The following is a 22,633-nucleotide window of genomic DNA, read 5'->3' on the forward strand; positions in this document are numbered from 1 at the left end:
TAAACAAACAGAATTAGCAATTTAAATATCTGCTTCAATACACAGGGGTAACAAAAGATAGAAGCACTAATCTACAAACCTTCAGCATTGTTTTGCAATTTAACATGAGGGACTTAAAGTTGAGTCTTGATTAGTTAAATAACTGTTTTATTGGTAGTACTGGGAAGATAGAATACGATGTCTTAATTCAGACTGCTATAACAAAACACCACACATATGGTGCCTTAAATAACAAATATCTATTTCTCACAGTTTTGGAGGCTGGAAGTCTGAGATCAGATTGGTAGCATGGTGGGGGTTCTTGGTAAAGGTCCTCTTCCTGGTTTACAGATAGCTTCCTTGCATTCTATATCTTGACATGGAGCAAAGTGTGAGGGCTCTGGTCTCTTCCCCTTATAAGGACATTAAGCCAACATGGGGGCTGCATCCTCATGACTCAACTAAACCTAATTACCTCTTAAATGCTCGACATCTCAAATACTATCACACTGGGGAATTAAGCCTTCAAAGTATGGATTCAGGGGTGGGGTGAGGGTGGGTAGGGACACAAACATTCAGTCCATATCATAGGGGATGAAAAATAAGTTTACATACAACTCATCTATACTTTACAATTTTCTTTTTTAAATGCCATATCTGGAAGGCCCTAACAGGGCTAAAATTAAGGTGCAAGAAACATTCCCAAACCAGAAACTATGTGTATTAATTTGACTAATAACAAGAATTCCCAAGATATTGATGGGATGGACAAAATTCTCTTTATATTTCACCTAGTTGGGCTTGACTATGCAAATATTTTGTTGCCTAGTGGGTTGAATAGATATATTTCTCTGTATTTATCCAATCCAACTCTATATGATTGGGAATGGCCCAAAGAATAAGGCCTGGTCATCTCATCTTGTTACCATTACCATCACTGACTTCAAGGAGAAAGGTTTATTTTTCAATTAATGGTAAGTGAGTACAATGTGAGATTGTTGCTTAGTGGAAAGTAGCCAACATTTGGGTGTTACAAGGGAGGAGAATCTAAGATCACTCTGGTGCCTTTTGAAAAGTTCAGAACAAGTGAATGATATGCTCTTTTAGCTTAGATTTAGATGTCCCTTGGGACAAAGACTACCAAAATTCTTCTTCTAAAAATCGAGGGAGCTGGGGCGCCTGGGTGGGTGACTGAGAGTCAGTTGAGCTTCCAACTTTGGCTCAGGTCATGATCTCACGGTTCATGAGTTCGAACGCGTTGGGCTCTGTGCTGACAGCTCAGAGCCTGGAGCCTGCTTCGGATTCTAGGTCTCCCTCTCTCTCTGTGCCCTCTCCTGCTCATGCTGTCTCTCAAAAATAAACATTAAAAAATTTTTTTAATAAAAAAAAAACGAGGGAGTTGTACAATGGCTAATTTAATAAACATACTTCCAGGATGGTTTTATGTACTCCTAATCAACAAATAGACCAGAGCTCAGACAATGACTGTGTGGAATAATACTAATGTGTCTGTCTCTTATGGTTTTCATTTCACAGAATACTATTCTATGAAACAGAATTGGCCTACAGATTTAGACTTAAGTGATGATAGATTGACTAGGGTTCTTAATTATTCAATAGATGTATACCAAAAAGTACAGATAGCTATAGATCAGGGAGGCAAACAAAAGGGAAAAATATAAAAATATAAGACAATTTGTGCTGCATTATAGGATGGTTTAAATGATACAAACCCTCCCTGATTATTACAACTCTTGGAAATATGTATATGTGTTTTGATTATCTATTTGATTATATGCTATTGAAAGACACATCTACATGATTGCTATCAAACTAAGAATGAATTTTGTTGTTGTTGTTTTTACTCTTGTTATAAAAGGCTTTGACCCAAAATCAGGATGGTGGACTTTGCTGTGAGGGTTAAGTCCTGCAGACCCAGAATAGTCCTGAGCTAAGGTATCTGCACATCATTATCTGTTGTTTAAGGAATGAAATATATTAACAATGTTTCTTTGTAACCAGCGGTCCAAAATGTTTGGAGGCAGATTTTAACAACTTTTCAACAGTGTTTGTTAATAACAGTGTGATTGATGATTTCACTGAGACCTTCAGAGTCCTCTGCTTTTGGGGCTGATTACATAGCAAGAATATGCCTACATATCTGGCAGGGGAAAGAAACCTCAGCAGTAAATCCATTTTGAGCTTCTGAGTGATTCTGTGCACATGGCTCTTTTCTGGCAGTGAAATTGTGTTCATACAATGGAGGAAAATGGGAGCTGATGCCTGGCCATTATCCAAACCTTGTGGTATGAAGCAGCCTTTGGCTGTGATGCAAATAATGACATCCTATATTGCATCCCTTCCCCTTAATAAATTGCACACTTGTCAGCATTGTCATTTTGGGTCCTATGAGTCTTCTTCAGCAATTTAATCCTGTTTAACTGTCATTGTTAGTGCACCACATTTTCTGGCAATGTGGCAGTATTGTCATTTTAGACTTTGTGTTCATTTTTCAATGTGTAACTTTTTTCTTTCTCTTGTCTGGTCACAAGTCATGTATAATTTTTTTTTATGTTGTTTATTTAGTGTTTTGTTGCCTTATTTTCTATGCTAACAACTTTCTCACTGTTCTTGCTGGTTTCTGATCTATTTCTCTTGGATTTACTGCACTCTGGCCATCAACAATCTTTTCTGGATTCCAGAGTAGTGTAGTAAGTGTCTTATTCTTGTTTATCTCAATAGGGACATAATTACATTCTACCTGTGCTATTGCATTACTATGCATATTACATATGCCTGTTTTGAGAACATGTTTATCAACAAAACTGTTTTCCACATGTACTCCATTCAGCATAGTTTTCTCCCAGAAGTGTTGCTTTTATAAGAATTCCTATTAGATTTTCATTCACACTTATGTTGGACAATATGCATTATATGTGTGCAGTAACATATGCCCATGTGTTCTTGCTTCACTAGTAGCTCTTGCTTCTCTATGATCCTTCCATTGTTTAGTTATTATCTGGGTGTAACATGCTCCTTCATCTTTATATATCTGTCATCTACCTATGGCTTTAGCATATATTTCTAAACTTAGCTTTCTAATGATAACACACCCATTCCTTTTAAATCTTCTGACTAGTACCATCCAATTTATCAATGCTTTTGAAAGACCCTATACAAGCTAAAAGCTTTTAATACTCCACCTTTCTAAGTTTTACTTATTTCTCCTATTATCAGATTTCTTAGTTATGATGGCTGGTCATTGTTCATATCTCCTATTGTTATCTGGGTTAATGCAATGATCTGGGTTGATAAGCTCATGTAACACAAACTTTCTTTCAGTCTTTTCATTACTCAAAGTCCAAGCTTTAGCAATTAAATAGTTTAGAAGAATTGGGCACTACTCTGATGATGATGTATGAAAATAAAATTCTGAAATTAAATCCTTGGGGTCAAAGGGCAATGATTCATTCATATTCCAATAAACACTAAAAACACAAATTTTGGACTATATACTGGATCAGTGTGAAGTTTTTAAATTCTTGGTGTTATAATTTTTACCTATCTGTATTTACAGTTTCCAACATTAAAATCAGAAATATATAAAAAGGATTCTGATATTAGTTTGTGTACAATATAAACTAAATGATAAAATAATTTTTTACCAAGTAGCATAGTGCTCACCTACACAATTTTGAGGGATACAACCTAAACCAGGTGATCAAGCTTAGCATTGTCAGTGATTATTCATGATGATAGCATATACTATTAATATGGTAAGAATAGCATTTTATCTGTGATCTTCCTACAAAATAAAATGAATACACAAAACAAATCTGTAGTGCCAGTGCAATCATTAAAAAAAAAAAAAAGATATAAGAAATCCAAATCGAGAGGTATTCTATAAAATACTTGACAAGTCCTTCTCAAAACTGTCAAGGTAACTGACACATGGAAGGTCTAAAAAATTGTCACAGACTAGTGGAAGATAAGGAGACATGACTATTAAATGTAATGTGGTATCCTGAATGGCATCTTGAAATATTAAAAAAAATTAGGAAAAAACAGTGCAATCTGAAAAATGATGTTTAGTTAATAATGTATCAGTGTCATTATTTAGTTAAGACAAATATACCAGAGTAATAAAAGATGTTAATAAGAGGAATTGGGTGAGTATATAGGACCTAGAATTGGTAATTATTTAAATCTAACACTATTCTAAACTGAAGTTAATTTTTTTAATGTATTCAAGATTTGATAATTTCCTTTTCATAGTTTTCTGAAAAAATCAGACATGTGGAAAGAGATGTTTTTTTCTTTCATTTCCCTTTGAACATTGTGCAATAACTCAAGTTGCATCAAGGTGTCAGAGACTGAGGAAGAGCACAGAGACTGAGGAAGAGCAAACATTTTCTTAGCTGCTGGAACTTCCTTGTCACAAGGAGTGCTGATTCAGTGGCTGGTGTAGTAGCCCTGGTACTATGATGATACAGCCTTCATCCAATGGCTTTCTTTGGTAGTGATGCCGCTGGGTGGTAACCACCCACTGTCAAAAAAATACCTGTTCTCAAGTTAGTCTGTTTTTCAATATCAGTGTGGTACTTATGACATGAAAGTAGCCTTTTTCATTCCAATTCCAAAACCTACTGTCCAAGCAGGATAGAAATAACACTGGTTTGCAACGCTGCAGTGTGAGCATACATTATGAGGTTGGAAAACGAGCCTACATGAGATGCCCAGGCTACATGCATACAAGAGGGATGAGGAGATGATTTCCTTTATAATTACACAGTGCAAAATAAGCCACTTGTGCGATATAATGAAGGCCAAAAAACCATGTAAGAATCAACATTCAGCCCACTCACCCATCCAGATACACGAGGATACTTAGGAAATCTTATGGATCTCCAATATCCTAGAAAAACAGGGCCACACTAGCAGGCAGGCCAAAATCTCACAGCATCAACAGCATCAAGCTGAAGGAAGCCAACAGAAGAACATAAATTATAAATCAAAAAGGAAAATGGAGGGGCGCCTGGGTGGCGCAGTCGGTTAAGCGTCCGACTTCAGCCAGGTCACGATCTCGCGGTCTGTGAGTTCGAGCCCCGTGTCGGGCTCTGGGCTGACGGCTCAGAGCCTGGAGCCTGTTTCCGATTCTGTGTCTCCTTCTCTCTCTGCCCCTCCCCCGTTCATGCTCTGTCTCTCTCTGTCCCAAAAATACATAAACGTTGAAAAAAAAATTAAAAAAAAAAAAAAAAAAGGAAAATGGATTAGGTCCAGAGGAGGTTTGGTTGCTGTCTTCTACTAGAACTCATAACCAATAATGAATTATTACACAAACTAATACAGATGTACCACATAGCTCAGAGACTAGCCACAAACATTTATTGGGGTTGTACACAGAATTTAAGTTATTCCTCCATCTTTAAAACTTCACATTCCACAGTGAGTTTCTGTACAGGTGAATATTTTATTATATGTTTCTATAAAACTTGAAGTTACATATAAATTACAAATTTAGGTACAACAGTTCTAGGTGAAGATTTTATCTTCAATTCTGAAACTGATACATTTCCTCAGGAAAAAAATCTGAAACAACTGTTCAATATTCATTAAAATATAAATTATCAAATTATAAGATTTTGGTCAAATCTTAATTATTTGATGTTTAACATCTAGTAAAGGCTTTTGTGTTTTTCCCTGAGATTTCTCTAATTTTTAATGAAGGCTTCTGATCCCTCAAGATGTTGACAGCTTTTCTCCTCATATGAAATCTGATACATAGTGACAGGCTGAATTTTATAGGTCTTCCTGACATTTATATTCATAGGGTTTTGTCCCACCATAACAGAATTATCTAAGCTATGTGTGTTTAACCAATAGAACAAAATCTGTAAAAGCTCAACAGAGTACAATTTGATGTTTTTCTTTTAAGCCAACTTGTGAAGATGTTAGTGGAGATGTTGTTTCACCCAGTTATTCAGATTTGGCTTCTTTCACCTTATGTTCTACCATATTTAATACATGGCACTGAAGTCTGCCCTGGAAATATCTCTATACAGTATAATATAGGACAGAAAGAATGTAAGGTGACTTCTGAAGGTTAGACTTAGATTAAATGTAATAGTGTCATATTCCATGACCAGCATCACTTGAATGAAGGACAGATTGTTAAATTAGACAAGCTATGTATGTGCCCAGTGGAAAAGGAAACAGTTTGCCAGTCTATGTGACATAAGCTTCTTTAATATATGTTATCCAATAAGATCTGAGTCCCATTAGGACTTCCCAAATTCACTACATGTAAGGGTTTCCTCTCTGGTGTGCATTCTGGTGTGATGTACTCTAAGAGCTGCCTTACGGACAAAAGTTTTTCTGCATTCATTACATTCATAGGGTTTCTCTCCTGTGTGAATTCTCTGGTGTACTCGGAGAGTTGAATTTTGTGCAAAAGCTTTCCCACATTCATTACACTCATAGGGTTTCTCCCCTGTGTGAATTCTCTGGTGTGCACTTAGGTGTGACTTCTGGGAGAAAGTCTTCCCACATTCATTACATTCATAGGATTTTACACCTGTGTGAATTCTCTGATGTACTCTGAGAGTTGAATTATGGGCAAAAGGTTTCCCACATATATTACATTCAAAGGGTTTCTCACCTGTATGAATTCTCTGATGTGCAGTAACATATGACTTCTGGGAAAAAGTTTTCCCACATTCATTACATTCATAGGGTTTCTCCCCTGTTTGAGTCCTCAAATGTGCTCTGAGGTGTGATGTCTTGGAGAAAGTTTTCCCACATTCACTACACTCATAGGGTTTCTCCCCTGTGTGAATTCTCTGATGTGTCCTGAGGGCTGAATTATCAGCAAAAGTTTTCCCACATTCATTGCATTCATAAGGTTTCTCCCCTGTGTGGATTCTCTGATGTGCACAGAGGTGTGTCCTTTGGGAGAAAGTTTTCCCACACTCATTACATTCATAGGGTTTCTCTCCTGTGTGAATTCTTTGATGGACAATGAGAGCTGCCTTATAAACAAATGTTTTCCCACATTCATTACATTTATAAGGTTTTTCCCCTTTGTGAATTCTTTCATGTCCACTGAGGTATGATTTCTGAGAGAAGGTCTTCCCACATTCACTACATTCATAAGGTTTCTCACCTGTGTGAATTCTCTGATGTGTACTGAGGTGTGTCTTCTGTGAAAAAGTTTTCCCACATTCATTACATTCATAGAGTTTCTCCCCTGTGTGCATTTTCTGATGTGCTCTGAGGGCTGAATTATGGGCAAAAGTTTTTGCACATTCATCACATTCATATGGTTTCTCTCCTGTGTGAATTCTCTGATGTACTTTGAGAGCTGAATTATGGGCAAAAGTTTTTTCACAGTCACTACACTCATAGGGTTTTTCTCCTGTGTGAATTCTCTGATGTGCTCTAAGGGCTGAATTATGGGCAAAAGATCTCCCACAGTCATTACATTCATAGGGTTTCTCACCGGTATGAATTCTCTGATGTGCTCTGAGAACAGATATATGGGTAAAAGGCCTCCCACATTCATTACACTCATAGGGTTTCTCCCCTGTGTGAATTCTTTGATGTGCTCTGAGGGTTGAATTATCAGCAAAAGTTTTCCCACATCCATTACATTCATAGGGTTTCTCCCCGGTATGAATTCTCTGATGTGCACTAAGGTGTGTCTTATTAGAGAAAGTTTTCCCACATTCAACACATTTGTAGGGTTTTTCACCTGTGTGAATTCTCTGATGTGCTCTGAGATGTGATGTCTTAGAGAAAGCTTTCCCACATTCAATACATTTGTAGGATTTCTCCCTTGTGTGAATTCTCTGATGTTCTCTGATATGTGACATCTTGGAGAATGTTTTTCCATATACATTACTTTGACAGAGTTTCATCCCTGTGTGTGTTCTTTGGCATACTACGAGAGCAGACTTCTTGTAAGATTTCCCACATCCACTATTATCATAAGGTTTCTCCTTTGTGTGAACTGTCCGATTTTCACTGAGGTTTAACTTCTGACAGAAAGTTTTCTCACATTTACTACATTCATAGAGACTGACCCCTATATCAGTTCCAGGGTAATGAACAGGGTGTGAATTTGAACAAAAAGATTCCCCACATTCCTCAGGTCTCTCCCCTGGATGGGTCCTCTGATGATGAATGAGTTGTACTTTCTGGTAAAAGGATTTCTTGCATTTATTACATTCAAATGACTTCTCTCCAGTTTCACTTTGCTGATGTACACTAAGGGCTAAGTTCTGATGGAAGGACCTCCTGTATTTACCACGCTGGTACAATTCCTCTTCTGTGTGAGTTCTCTGACATACTATAAGGTCTAATTTCTGGTAGAAGGTATTTATACATCCATTATACACACAAAATTCATCTCGAGTTTGTGTCTTTTTTTGTACTATATGGGCCGAGCACTGGCTCAAGTTTTCATCACACTTATTGCTTGCAAAACCAGTCTGTTCTGTAGCAGTTCTCTGAGATTGAGTGAGAGATGATATACTGCTGAAGTTATTCCCACTTTCATTACATTCATAGTGTGCCACAGCCATGTGAACTTTATTGTAATTCTCAATAGTGGTTTTGGATTTCCTACATTCGTTAAGATGAAAGCATTTCTCTTTTGTGCCAGTTCTCATGTAGTTATCACAGTGTTTCCTAAATTCATCACCCTTATAGGATTCCTCTCCTATAACACAAACAGTCTTATCATGTAAAATTTTCCCAAATTCATTACATTCAAAAGATTGTTCCAGGGTTTGAAGTTTCTGATGATTTTTCCAATAACTGAGAGGTTTTACATTTTTATTATATCTGTAAGACTTCTCTCCAGTGTAAGTTTTCTCATGCTTAGTATCAAGCTTCAATTTTTTGCATACATCCATGTAATCAGCCTTCTTTCTTGAATAGTTTCTATCACAAATAATTAATTCAGAAACAACTGGCAAATTCATTCTACATGAGTCATATTTACAAGGCATATTTCCTGAAGAATTTGGAGTTATATCCAGATTAAACGGTTTTTCTAAGACTTTCTGCTCTTCTTTACTCAATGTTTTGTTATTAGTGAATATTACTTGCCACAGAGATTTCTCTTGTTTTTCCTGGTTCCCCTCAATGTGAATATCAATGCTGAGATATCCTAAAATGAGAAAAATCGAAAACATCTCTGTATCTTACATTTCTTATAGAAAGGAATTTATACCCATATGTTTGTTATGTATTGTAATCTACTGTTACAGATCACATTCCCAGAGATTAGTAATTCATACACACAGAGAAAAAAAAATATACTCTCTCTCCCTTCATCCATGTTATTTAAAGAAAACAGGTATTATTTCCAGAGCTGGCCAAGATGGAGTATCTATCTTCCTAAGTCCTCTCTCTTACAATTAAAATATCCCTGGAAAATCAATAAATCAATCAGTAATAAATAAAAAAGTAAGATGCTACAAAATGGAATGTGGAACTTTGGGACTCAAGAAATGACATGGCAGAGGATTTCAAGGCTTTTCTGTTTCCCATAATTCTTATATGGGGTACTGGAGTGTTGGAGAAGCCTGTAATCCAAAGTCAACAACACACAGACAAAAAGAGCTACAAGAAAACCCTATTCCTTCTGGCCAAAGGTCTGAAATAAAGATAGTCTAACAGAACAGAAAATCTTTTTGACAATATGCACCCTACTCAAGCCTAACAAAAATGGAATATTTCCCTGTGGTTCTAGATAGGTTTAACAGGAAATGAAAGTTCCATTGCCACAGGTATAAAGGACTGGACACTTGCAAAATTTCTTTCCATGAGCCAAACCAAGAGCTTAGTGGAAAGATCATGAAGAATCCTAAGCAAGTTCTATTCATAGGACATTCAGGGATGGTAACAACAATCACTACCGCAACTATTCCTAAAACCACATTCCTATCTACTCTATGGAATCTGCAAAAGAAATAAATCTGTTTTAGGGTACTTGTGGCAACACAGCAGGTAGGGGAAGGAAAAAAGGGAAAAGAGGCAGGAATACAATATTATAGCTAGAAGGGATCCAGCAGCATTTGGAATAACTATACTCTCAAAACCCAAGAACATTTTAAAAATAGCTGAATTCATATTATTCTTAAATATACATAAAATATTCATCAAGGCAGACCACATCATGGACTACAAGAAAAATCTTTACAAATATAAAAGAACAGAAATTGTATAAAGTATAATCTCAAGCCACAGAGAAATTATACTAGAAATGATTAACACAAAGTTACCTGGAGAGACACAAAATATTTGTAAGTTAATATACTTCCAATTAATCCATTAGTCAAAGAGAAAATCTCCCAAGAAATTAAGATATTTAGAATTGAATGAAAACAAAAACTGTTTAGAACATATACAAATTTGTGGGATGCAGCTAAAGTAGTTCTCAGAGATAAATTCATAGCTTACAATCTTTTATATTAGAAAAGAAAGACCTCTAATCAGTCACCTAAGCTTCTACTTTAACAAACTTGACAAAGAGAACAAATTAAATCTAAAGAAAGAAAAAAGAAAATAATAAAGACTAAAGATGACAATGAAAATGAAAATGGAAAGCAGAGAAAAAAATGAAACCAAAGCTTAGTTCATTGAAGATTTTTTTTAAGTGCTAAAACCAAGAAGAAAAAAGAGAAGACACACAGTATTAATAACAGAAAAAAATGCAAGAGGGGACATAAATACTGATACGATACTAAAAAGACAGTAAAAGAATATTAGGGGAAGCTCTATCCCCATAAGTTTGACAATTTAAGTGAAATGGACAAATTTCATTTGAAAAAACTACCAAATTAACTCATGAAGGAAGAGGTAACACAATAGGTCAGCATCTGAGAAACTGAATATGTGATCGACAAAGATGTAGTTCCAAGAAACTGCTCCAGGGTCAGATGGTAGTAACTAGTGAACTCTGCCAAACATTAAAAATAATAATAATAATAATAATAAAATACCAATTTTACATAATTTCTTCTAGAAAACACAAGAAAAGAAACCTACAGACCAATATCCCTCATGACATAAATGTAAAAATCCTCAAAAAAAAGCATCAAAAAGAACTATATATGAAAAGAAATGATTTATCAGGATCAAGTGGGGGTTCATCCCAAGAATACAAACTATTGCAATATTTAAAAGTCAATCAATGTAATCCATCATCTTAATCATCTAAAGAATGAAGACAAATCACATCATTTAAGGGAAAAAATATTTTACAAAATTCAAATTCCATCCATTAACCTATTATAAAGGGAATATACAGAAAGCCTGTAGCTAATATCATACTTAAGAATAAGAGACTTACTTAAGAATAAGAGACTGAATACTAAGATTGGAAAAAGACAAGGCTGTCTACCCTCAGCACTTCTATTCCAGACTGTGGAAGTTCCAACCAATGCAATAAAGCAAGAATAGAAATAAACGATACACAGTAAGTCTACCCAGAGAGCCCCAAGAAGATCTTCAAAAGAGCTCCTTAACTAATAACTGTTTTCAGCAAGGCAAAATGCAAAGCCAATATACAAAAGCCAATCATATACAAGCAATTATCACTGGAATTTTAAATCTGACAAGGAATATGATTTACCATAGTGCTGAAAAAACAAAGAACAAAATACTTGGTATCTGCTGAAAACTACTGATAAAAAGAATCAAAGAAACCATAAATAAAAGGATATGTATATGTTCTTTATTGATTGGAAGAATCTATATTGTTAAGATATCAATCCTCTTTTGATCTATAAATTCAATACAATCCCAGTTGAATAGCTGGCATGCTTTTTGTAAATATCAAGAAGATCATTTTAAAATTTATACAGAAGAAAATTGGTGGACTCACATTACCTGACTTCAAGGTCTAATTAAGAATCTAGAGTAATAAAATTAATGTGGTACTGGGGAAGGATAAATATGTAGATAAATAAAAAAGAATAGAGATACCACAGAAATATACACTCTTAAATGTACAGAATAAAAGTACAAATATACACATATATTTATACTTATGTACCATATACAAAATATATGTTCATCCATTTTCTAAGAACAATGGAAATGCTATTCAATAGGAAATGATAATTTTTTCAATAAAATGGTGCTAGAATAACTAGACTCCCCTTTTCAAAATTTAAACTTAACACATAACTCATCCTGTCTATGAAAACTACCAAGTGGATCATAAAATATAAAATGTGAAATTTAAAAATTTCTAGAAGAAAACATGAATAAATCTGTGTTACTTTGAGTTTTGATACTTCTAGACAGCACAATAAATGCATGATCCTTAAGAAAAAATTAATAAATAGGACTTATCAAAATTAATGTTCAGTATTAACCAACCTCTTCTGAAATCATGCCAACAAAAGAAATGGGTTGCAGCTTCACTACTGCCAAGTGTGGACTAAACTTCCACAGACACCTTTGGGAGTTGGAGGAGTGGGCTGTTCTATTAACAGTGGAGAAGGGTAAGAGATCAGGGTCCCTACCAGCATTTTCCTAACACTAACCACCCTGTATTTTATCAAGTGCCAAGGCCCCTAGTTCACCTTCATTGTTTTGTTATCTATCAGAATGTTACATTTCCCCTCTCTCCCTCTCTCTCTGTCTCTGTCTTTCTCCCTCTCTCTCTCTAAACACACAAATATATATATATATCTATATATATATATACTTTTATATATAATATGCATATACATATACATATATATAGGTCTATGTTTATGTCTGTACACACACACACACATACACACACACGTATACATTTTGCTGTACTTAGTGGGCAGAGTAAAACAAAATACATTACTCCATCTTTCCCCCAGTTAATACTTTTTATATCTTATTAATTTCTTCCCTAAGCAGAGTCATAAACACATTCTCATTATCATATAGAATATTTCTAGTTTTGCTTTGAAAATCAGGACTTTAAGCTACCTGAATCCCATTTTTCATGTAGATCCAAAAGATTACCTCAACATTCTTTCTCCACTGATCTGTGGGAATAGAACCACCTGTCAAAGACCAATTATCTATAAAGCATATGTGTTTTTCTTGACCCTTCTTTTCTGTTTCACTATTATATTAAACTATCCCACCTCCAGTTTCATACTACTTAACTCTCACAGCTTTACATATCTAACAGAGCAAATCCTATCACATCACTTCTATGAATAAGATTTGCTTTGATATTGCATTAAATTTTACAATCTTGAATTTATCACATAAGTGTTTCTTTTCTTTTGTTTTTGTTAGGGTTAGCTCAAATTTCATTCATTTTACTGTTTTTTATTCTAAGAAACATACGACAATTTCTCAATCTTCCAGTTTATTAATTTTTAATTTCACTTTTAAATTCTGCTTGTATTAGTACATTTTTGTTATTGTTCTTGCTTAATTTATTACTAGGAGACTACCAATTTACCTCTGTTCATTAACTTACACATATCCTAATGTTAATAATATGCACATTTATTTTTATAAATGTCATGCAATTTTGGATTTGATATCCTTTTGTATTTATATGTTGTTTAAAAGAGGTAATCTTTGAAATATCCATATCAATAGATTTTTTTACTCATGTTATCATTAATTTCTAGATTTATCAAAATATGTTCAGATTACTATTTATGGGATTCTAATTTGGATTTATTGAGGTTTTCTTTTTTAGACTAATATTGCATTTCACTATCTTATAATAAATCCATGGGAACTTGAAAGGCTTGTTCTTTGATTTTAGGATACATGTACAAATATATGGTTCCCTTTAATATAAATATCATCTACGTTTATATAGGCATACTTATTTAATGTTCATAGCATGTCTAATATAATCAGATAAAGTACATTATTACCTCCTAATCCTGGTGAATTTTAAATTCTTAGTACTCCATTATTTTGTGTTTTATGATAATTGGTATGATATTGTTTGGTGTAGTCATTCAAATGCATAACTTGTGCTCTTGACTAGAGGGCGTTTTTTTTAAGTTATGCATTTATTGCCTAAATTCAAACCTGAATGAGAACATGAAACCCTATACTATTTTATTTTTGACTTAATAACTTTACTATCCTTTTATTAAAATCTTTCAAAGATACTTATTTAGGAATATCTTTTTTAGCTAACTAATATGATCAAATAATTTATATTTAGTGACTGGGAAACATGCATGGTCCAAAAATTATGTCAATTTTTATGTTACACAATCTGTTTTAATAGTTTCACAACAAAAACTTTCAGTAAACATGCTCAGGATGATTTTACCTTTTTGCTCTAAGAGTTATATTGAAACTATAATTTTTGAAATTCTTGAAATTGTTTATTAGTTTGTACAAATACTAACAAGCACGTGAAAAAATGCTTGACATCACTAGTGAACAGGTAAATTGTCATAGACTGAATTGCAATTCATATGTTGAAGCCCTCACCCTCAATGTAATTTGGTGATAAGGCCTTTGGAGAAATAATTAAGGCTAAATGAAGTCATAATGGTAGAGCTCCAACTCTTATAGGGTTGGTGTCCTTATAAGAATAGGAAGAGACATCACAGCTCTCTTTCTCTCCATGCAAGTACACGGGAAAGGCCATATGAAGGCATAGTCAAAAGTCAGTCATCTGCAAGCCAGGAAGATGCCTCACTGAAATTAACTATGCTGGCACCTTGATGTTGGACTTCCAGCCTCCAGAACTATGAAAAATTTCTGTCGTTTAAATCACCCAGACTATGGTATTTTATTATGCCAGGCCAGATGACTAATACAGAAATGCAAATCAAAACTTCACTAATACATCACTTCTCTTTTACTAGGATGGCTACAAGTCAGATAATAACAATTGTTGGTGAAGATGTGGAAAAATCAGAACCCTCATATGCTGTCATTAGGAATGAAAAATGGTGCAGGCACTGTGAAAAATAGTCGGGAGGTTCCTGAAATAGTTACCATAAAACCCAGTGATTCCATTCTTAAGTATAACTCAATAAATAAAAACACATGTCAAAAAAAAGCATAAATCCATGCAAAAACTTGTAAATGAATGTTTCTATTAGCATTATTCAATAATGGCCAAAAGGTAGAATCCCAAACATCTAACGACTGAAGAATGAACAAACAAGGAGACCTTATTTTGTCAAAGGATGAAATATTGATACACATGAATCTTGTAATCCTATGTGAAAGAAACCAATCATAAAAGACCACATAATGTGTGATTCCATTTACATGAAATGTAATAGGCATATCTATAGAGACAGAAAGTAGATCAGTGATTGCTAAGGCTGTAGGGGACAGGAGGAAGGGAGACAATAGCTAAAGGGTATAAGGTTTCTTTTTGAGGTGATGAAAATGGGAATGTGGTTATGTTTACACGTATCTGTGAATATACGAACAGCTACCGAATTGTACTCTTTAAATGGGTGGATTGTCCAATATGTAAAACTATCTCAATAGAGCTGTTTAAAAGGATAAAACAAACTTTCGAAGGTATTCCCCTAAGTTGAACTACCCCAAGTGTTTCCTTTTGTCAGTGCTCACCCACCTGGGTACCTCTGGTTTAGGAATTCTTCCTCTAAGGACCAGGGCTCTTCTTCTTGCTCCAACCTGAAGATCATTTTGGGTTTGGTCAAGCAATACCCTGTAAACATGACAATTGAGGGTATATATAGACCAGATCCATTGGCTTTTTGGTTTCCAAAGGTGTAGAAAGTTAACAGCAGCAAGAGAAGCAAAATAATGTGCTCAACTGAAGTTTTCCATGGAAAGTAGTAACATAAACATTGTTTCTGTTTCCTTAAAGGTTTCAGTTATCTTGGACCCCTTACTCAAAAGCCTGTACAACATTAATCTCTACAAAGAGTCCATGTGTTTTGTTAACTTTAAAAAAAAGTAAATGTAACCTAGAGGAAGTCACATACTAAGGTATGCTTACCCACTGAGATGAGGTGGCTATAGTTCTCCAGCATCACATCTCTGTACAGTGTCCTCTGAGCAGGGCTCATGTACTGCCATTCATCCTGGGTAAATTCGACAACCACGTCTTCGAATGACACAGACTCCTGTGACAATACATTTTATTCACGGATTCAGAATTAAGTGAAAAGAAAGTATCTTTGAGAATTACTATTTTTCCTGTTTACTTTTAAGCTTTAAAACAAATGGTTTAAAAGGCATCTATTTCTGACCTAATTTTGTCTTTGTGGAGTTATTCAGTTATCAAGATTTTTAACTTACTATAATTCATTTATATCTGTTTATAAACCAGAGATTTTTTTAAGACAAAAAAATTCAATGTATAGAGGCTTCCTACAATTCTTCCTCTACATCCCAAGTGATTACCGTGGGTATTTAGAGAATTCTAAGATGTTCATTCCCTCTTCAGGCATGATCATTGTAAATAATGAGAGACAAAGAAGAGATAACATGTAAGCTGTGAAAATATTTTACACAATCAAACTTAGGTATAAATAAATACATAAAGATAACATAAATCTAGGGGCGCCTGGGTGGCTCAGTCGGTTAAGCGTCCGACTTCAGCTCAGGTCACGATCTCGCGGTCCGTGAGTTCGAGCCCCGCGTCAGGCTCTGGGCTGATGGCTCGGAGCCTGGAGCCTGTTTCAGATTGTGTGTCTCCCTCTCTCTCTGCCCCTCCCCTGTTCATGCTCTGTCTCTCTCTGTCCCAAAAATAAATAAACGTTAAAAAAAAAAAATTTTAAAAGATAACATAAATCTAGAGTTCATGAAGAGCAAAGAACAAGTTACCAGGGAGTTGGAACCATGGAGAGCAATATAAGAGAACATTATTTTAACTGAAGTAACAACAATGAATATAATGATAGGGATATAATCACAGGGCAGCAGCAACAACCAATTTGATAACTACCTTCTTGTGCAACCACCTAGTCTAACTGTACGAGCAGTTTCTGGAATGTTGATGCTAAACACTGACATTTAGAAAACAAAAGGAAAATAAATGTTAGAAGTTTTAGTGAACAGATCTTGAAGGGTCTGTGAACATAAAACTGGACCTATCTCTTAAACTAGTATACACATGGTTTTAGAACACAGAAGCGAGGTCTAAAATGATGGCAAGAAGTTAGGACTTATTAGCAATTTGGGTTGTACCTAAAATTTTAAGAGGCAAACAGACAACAATTTGAGCTATATGCTTGCTATGCATCCTATATGGGACTGAGGAAAGAAAAATACCAAACAGTATTTGAGGAAGCCTGAATATTAAAGAGGGTGGCAAATAAAGTATAGGCCACAAAGCTAAATAAAAAGTTTTTCTGAAAAGTAGTAAGAGTCAGGAAAGGGTAGAATCTTAGAAAATGAGAAAAGGGAAAATTTCCACAACAAAGCACTTCAAAGGGGCTGGGAGGAGGGGAAATTGGGGAGTTGCTGTTCAACTGGTAAAAAGTTTCAGTTATGCAAAATCATTAAGTTCTAGAGATCTGCTGTGTAGCTCACCTATATTAACAGTATTGTACTATACACATAAAAAATGTGCTAAGAGAGTAGATCTCATGTAAATGTTCTTATCACGATTATAAATAGGAAAGAAAAAGAAAAAGACTAAGAAATAATAGGATAGAAGCAAGTTTTTTCCCCCAGTGTTATGTATCCAATTATTTGTTCATTCATGTCTTCGGTATTACTAAGTGAGTACCTCCTGTGTGTGAAACTCAGTAGCTGGTAACTAAAACAAACAAAAGAACAGGAATACCCCTCATAAAATTTAATCTAAAAAAATTTTTAATTATATCCTCCAAAACTAAAAAATTAGTGAGAAAAGTGGCATTGCTTTCATTTTGCCAATCTCTTTACTATCTGACATAATGAAATCACTTGGATTAAAAAAAAATAAGCTAACAAGTGACGTAATATAAATATTGAAGTAAGGATCTAAGAAATTTCTCTTGCCCATAAATAACAATGAAAAAACTGGCAAAATTATAGAAATTAACAAAGGCTATCTTCAAAACATTAAAAAAACCAGCGGAATCATAGTAAGGATGCTGATCCATATCCTTTTAACTTACCCTGTTCCCATCCCTCTCTCTCCCAACTCTGCAGTAGTTTGAGAACCAATGGTCTGCAACCAGAAGCCTGGCAACCACAACAACAGCAGAACTGGGCTGGAGATCCATCAAAGCCTCATTCACAGAAAACTGTCATTATTTGACCTCTTTGGTGGTTTCCTAAAAGACCCTGGTTATCAGGATGCCTTTATTTGAGCTAGCTCAGAGCAGGAAAAGCCTTATTCTCACAGGCATTTGTCAAAAACAACTAAAGGCAGGGCACCTGGGTGGCTCAGTCGGTTAAGTGTCCGACTCTTGGTATCGGCTCAGGTCATGATCTCACAGTTTGTGGGATTGAGCTCTGTAATGGCTCTGTGCGAACAGCATGGTGCCTGCTTGGAATTCTCTCTTTACCTCTCTCCCTGCTCCTCCCACATGCACATGCTTTCTCTCTCTCAAGATAAATAAACATTAAATACAACAACAACTAAAGGCATTTGTTTAACTTAATGGCTATCTGAGGTGGTAGATAACAGCTGGGGCAATTAATGGCTTAACTAAGAAGCTTGAAAGGAAAAGCTGGATAATGAGATGTCCATAAATGTTTTGAAAAGCTCTGATATATTCCTGAAATCTAGGAGGTCATATACTTGCACAGAGCTGTGCATACACCCAAGGCTGTGAGTATGCTCAGGAAAGATGTGAGAAGGGTTTAAGCTGTCAATTCTAGGTGACTCTGAGTTTGGCATTAGAAGAAGTGTAGGCTAATGCAGAGTTATTAACTGCCTGTCTGACTGTAGAAGGAATTCCCAAACATGCACAGATCTCCTTAGCAAAGACTGGAAAATTTACTGGTTCTAGGCATTTAAAGAAATTTCTATAGACAACTTTAGCTACCTCAGATGACAAGAAACACAGGCTCTACAGAATTTTTTAAAAAGTCACTGAACAAAATAAATTTTGACAATGACCCCTATGAAGAGGAGAAATTCTAGAGTTGTCACATTATTTTATTTAAAATGTCCAATTTGCAACAAAAATATTAGTAAACAAGGGGCGCCTGGGTGGCGCAGTCGGTTAAGCGTCCGACTTCAGCCAGGTCACGATCTCGCGGTCCGTGAGTTCGAGCCCCATGTCAGGCTCTGGGCTGATGGCTCGGAGCCTGGAGCCTGTTTCCAATTCTGTGTCTCCCTCTCTCTGCCCCTCCCCCGTTCATGCTCTGTCTCTCTCTGTCCCCAAAATAAATAAACGTTGAAAAAAAAATTTTCTTTTAAATAAAATAAAAAAAAATAAAAGCATTGTTTGTCTAACACTCTGACATGGCTACCAAAAATTCAAAAATAGATTTAGAGCTCCAATTTGATAAAATTGTAATACAAGAGCATCTACATATATCCACAGGCTACCTTTGCTCTGCTTTTCATCTGTATCTGCACCTATGAAGGCATCTGATCCATTTCTATTTTTACTTTTCCATGTGAATAGACACCTAAGCCCTTATAAAATCTACTGTAAAACAAACAGATTATTAAAACAGAACTCACCTGAGCTATGTTCATTTTCTGCTGCTCCTTGAAGAATGTAAAGAAATGAAAAGGTTCTCCTGAGGAAGAGGAAAGAAAAATAGAGTTATGAGACACCTGGTCTGCCTTACAACTATTTTCATTTGCCTAAAAATTTCCATAACACCAGCTAGAAAAAAAGGTTTCCCTATAGAAGAATGTCCCTTTGACATTCTTGAGAAGGAACAGGAGGGACCACACAGAGGCAGTACCTGAACAAGTGCATCTCCAATATGATTATGTCGGCTTAAACTTGTCTTTTCACTGCTGTGTAACTCAAAAGTCGATGAATTAACAATTTATGTCCCCTTCTAATTAAGAACAACAACAAAAAACACAAAATAAAACAAAAGGAGATTGGTTAAACAAATTCAGGCATACAAAGGTAAAACCTTCTACCTTCATTTAAACTGTTAAAAAAATTACTTAGATGTGATTGTTAATCAAGTTTGTGTTGTCTTTATACCTTGAGTTAGAACTTCCCCAGAAAACTCCAAAATAAAGATGGGATGCTTTATGCAAGAAATATATTTTCTAACTTTTTGTTCTAACTTGGTTGCAACTTATAAGACATATTTTTTAATAAGATGCCTATAGTACTTATCTATTTAAGTAAACAGTACTGTGCTTAGTTCTTGATTCTGCCTTGGGTGTCTTTACAGAAATCATTCTTTCAGGCCCAATATTTTGGGCTTCCAAAGTGTCCAATATAGAAAGCCTTTCTTCTACTCTCCTTTTATTATTACCTACATTCAGGAAAGAGGGAGCATCGCATAACTAGATGCCATATGTGCTGATGGACATAGAGTGAGGGCAGCTCAGAATCTGGAAAGAGGGGAGAATGAAGGAAACTGGGTGCTGTGTAAGATTTCACCAGTTCTGACTGGTTATATCATCCCTGGGCATCATGTCCTCACCAGCCATCCAGTGATGTGCCTGTTCCTGTGCAGCATGACAGTAACCCACCCCTCTCAACCTCAAGTTACCACCTTCTGCAAGGAGGTCCAGTGCCACTGTCCAGTCTGTGATGGCTTCAGGGGTGTGATGACATTACCAAGAGTCATATTTTGGCAGGATTTATTGGGGGGGGGGGCGGTGGAGGTGGGGTAAGCTAGCTGTTTAAAATTACACAATTCATGAAAATACTCCTGAATATACATCACTCATGCTGTACAGGGATCAAGAACTGCTTCTGGTATAGAAAATCAGGACCTGTGCCTTTCCTGAACCTTCTGCCTCTGTTCTGAAACTCCAATGAAGGATCTGTCAGAAGAGCTGACAATGGTTTCTAGGGCTCTCATTTTCCTATCTTAAGACCTACTTTCCTCCAGAGGGGCTGGGATCCAGGTCTGAGAAACAAATTTACTGCATTTGAAATCTCCATTTAACACTCTAAATGTGACTTTGGAATTCACTTCAAATCCAGTAATGTAGTCATTAGTTGCATGCAACTACTGCACCTGAAGTGTGCCTACTCACAAATCAAAATAGTAATTTGGATATACTGAGTTAAACACATCAGTAAAACAAATTTCACCTCTTTAATCTTTTCTTTTTTTTTTTTTAATTTTTTTTTCAACGTTTATTTATTTTTGGGACAGAGAGAGACAGAGCATGAACAGGGGAGGGGCAGAGAGAGAGGGAGACACACAATCTGAAACAGGCTCCAGGCTCTGAGCCATCAGCCCAGAGCCTGAGGCGGGGCTCGAACTCACGGACCTTGAGATCGTGAACTGGCTGAAGTCGGACGCTTAACCGACTGCGCCACCCAGGCGCCCCACCTCTTTAATCTTTTCACTGTCGCTACTGAAAATTTTTAAATTATGTTTGGTTTGTGTTATCTTTCTACTGGCCAGCACTGCGTTAGATTATCAGAATGTGCCTCTGAGGATGGAGATAGGTTAGCGCAGGAAGGTTCAAGAGTCTCTGTCTGAAGGAGCGGCTCTAAAAAGAATCCACAAATCCCAGGAAATATTTACCACATTGTGAGGTTCTGTCCATATTCACTTCACAATCATATCTCCTCTGAAAATTTGGAGACTCTGCTAAGAGCTCCAGAGGTTTCACCTCTGGGTTTGGGGCAGAATGGATATTGGAAAGAGTAAGAAGTAGGGAGTAAAATCTACTTGTATTTATTCCAGCCTCTCTCACCTACCAGCCGTGCCCTCAGGTATATCATTCCGTCCCCAGTAAGTTCCTTTCACTTTTTAACATGGAATGTTAAAGGCAATTGTGAGGCTTAAATAAAATACCAAAGGGAACAAAGCATCTTGTGACAGCAACTTACACACTTAATTCTCAGACTAATGCACAAGCTACTGTTGGTAGCCTCGTGTTCATCGAAAACATCATAAAGGCGGATTCCCTTTCCACTGCCCACAGTCCCAGCACCCAGAGCCCACAGGAAGTACCTTCTCCAGACAGGGGACTCAGTCCCACCTGCTCCGCAGAAGTAGGTGGGAACCAACCCCACCCCTCCCCCCCGCACATGCACAGAGGCTGGAGGAGGGGAGAATCTGCCGGGAGCTTCCTCGAACTTCCCCCTGGCTTTCGCCGCACACAAACCTACCCGACCTGGCAGAGCCCCACACTTCTCGAAGCCGTGTCCCCAGTGCTCTCACCCCCGGCGCGCAGCCTCTATTCCCCCACAGACCCAAGGAAGCCGAGATCGTGTCCTCTCCAGGCAGAGAAGGCCCGCGGAAAGAGATAGGGTTGGATGTGCACTTGCGCAGAATGAGCCCCCAAGCTGGATTCCCAGAGTGCTGCGCGGTAGGCCCGTGACGTTTAAAACTACATTTCCCAGGGGGCCTGGGTGACGCAGTAGGTTAAGTATCCCACTTTGGCTCAGGTCGTGATCTCACCCTTCCTGCGGTCCAGTACGACTCCCGCCACCCCCCCCCCCCCCCCCCCCCCCCCCGCTTTTAGCACAGAGCCAGCTTCAAATCCTCTGTCTCCCTCCCCCTCTCTCTGCCTCTCCCAGGCTCACACACTCTCCCTCTCTCTCAAAAATAAATAAACATTAAAAAAAGA

At 36.6% G+C, this 22,633-nt stretch overlaps 1 protein-coding gene across 5 annotated transcripts; it reads right to left on the minus strand.

Moving 5' to 3' along the window:
• Positions 1–5,342: 5,342 nt before the first annotated feature.
• ZNF658 (zinc finger protein 658) lies at positions 5,343–22,367 on the minus strand. Of its 5 annotated transcripts, none has more exons than XM_043567354.1 (6): positions 22,173–22,359; positions 19,816–19,914; positions 19,586–19,644; positions 15,953–16,079; positions 15,563–15,658; positions 5,343–9,151 (listed from the first exon to the last, which is right to left on the minus strand). In XM_043567354.1, exons 3-6 carry the CDS (start codon positions 19,598–19,600, stop codon positions 6,258–6,260), a joined length of 3,132 nt encoding a protein of 1,043 aa, XP_043423289.1. In that variant the 5' UTR covers positions 19,601–19,644; positions 19,816–19,914; positions 22,173–22,359; the 3' UTR covers positions 5,343–6,257. The 5 variants fall into 5 exon arrangements, with proteins under 5 accessions (XP_043423289.1, XP_043423292.1, XP_043423290.1 ...); XM_043567357.1 differs by having other exon boundaries at positions 22,225–22,358; XM_043567355.1 differs by having other exon boundaries at positions 22,257–22,349.
• Between the last annotated feature and the right edge of the window lie 266 nt (positions 22,368–22,633).

This window comes from Prionailurus bengalensis, chromosome D4 (assembly GCF_016509475.1).
Source record: "Prionailurus bengalensis isolate Pbe53 chromosome D4, Fcat_Pben_1.1_paternal_pri, whole genome shotgun sequence".
NCBI classification, from domain to species: Eukaryota; Metazoa; Chordata; class Mammalia; order Carnivora; family Felidae; genus Prionailurus; species Prionailurus bengalensis.

Coding starts and splice junctions, on each gene's coding strand:
- ZNF658 (XM_043567356.1), bottom strand. Junction 15,659..15,952: donor TAGCCACCTCATCTCAGTGG/GTAAGCATACCT, acceptor TCATGTTTACAG/GGTATTGCTTGACCAAACCC. Junction 9,152..15,562: donor CCTAAACCAGAGGTACCCAG/GTGGGTGAGCAC, acceptor TTCTCATTTTAG/GATATCTCAGCATTGATATT.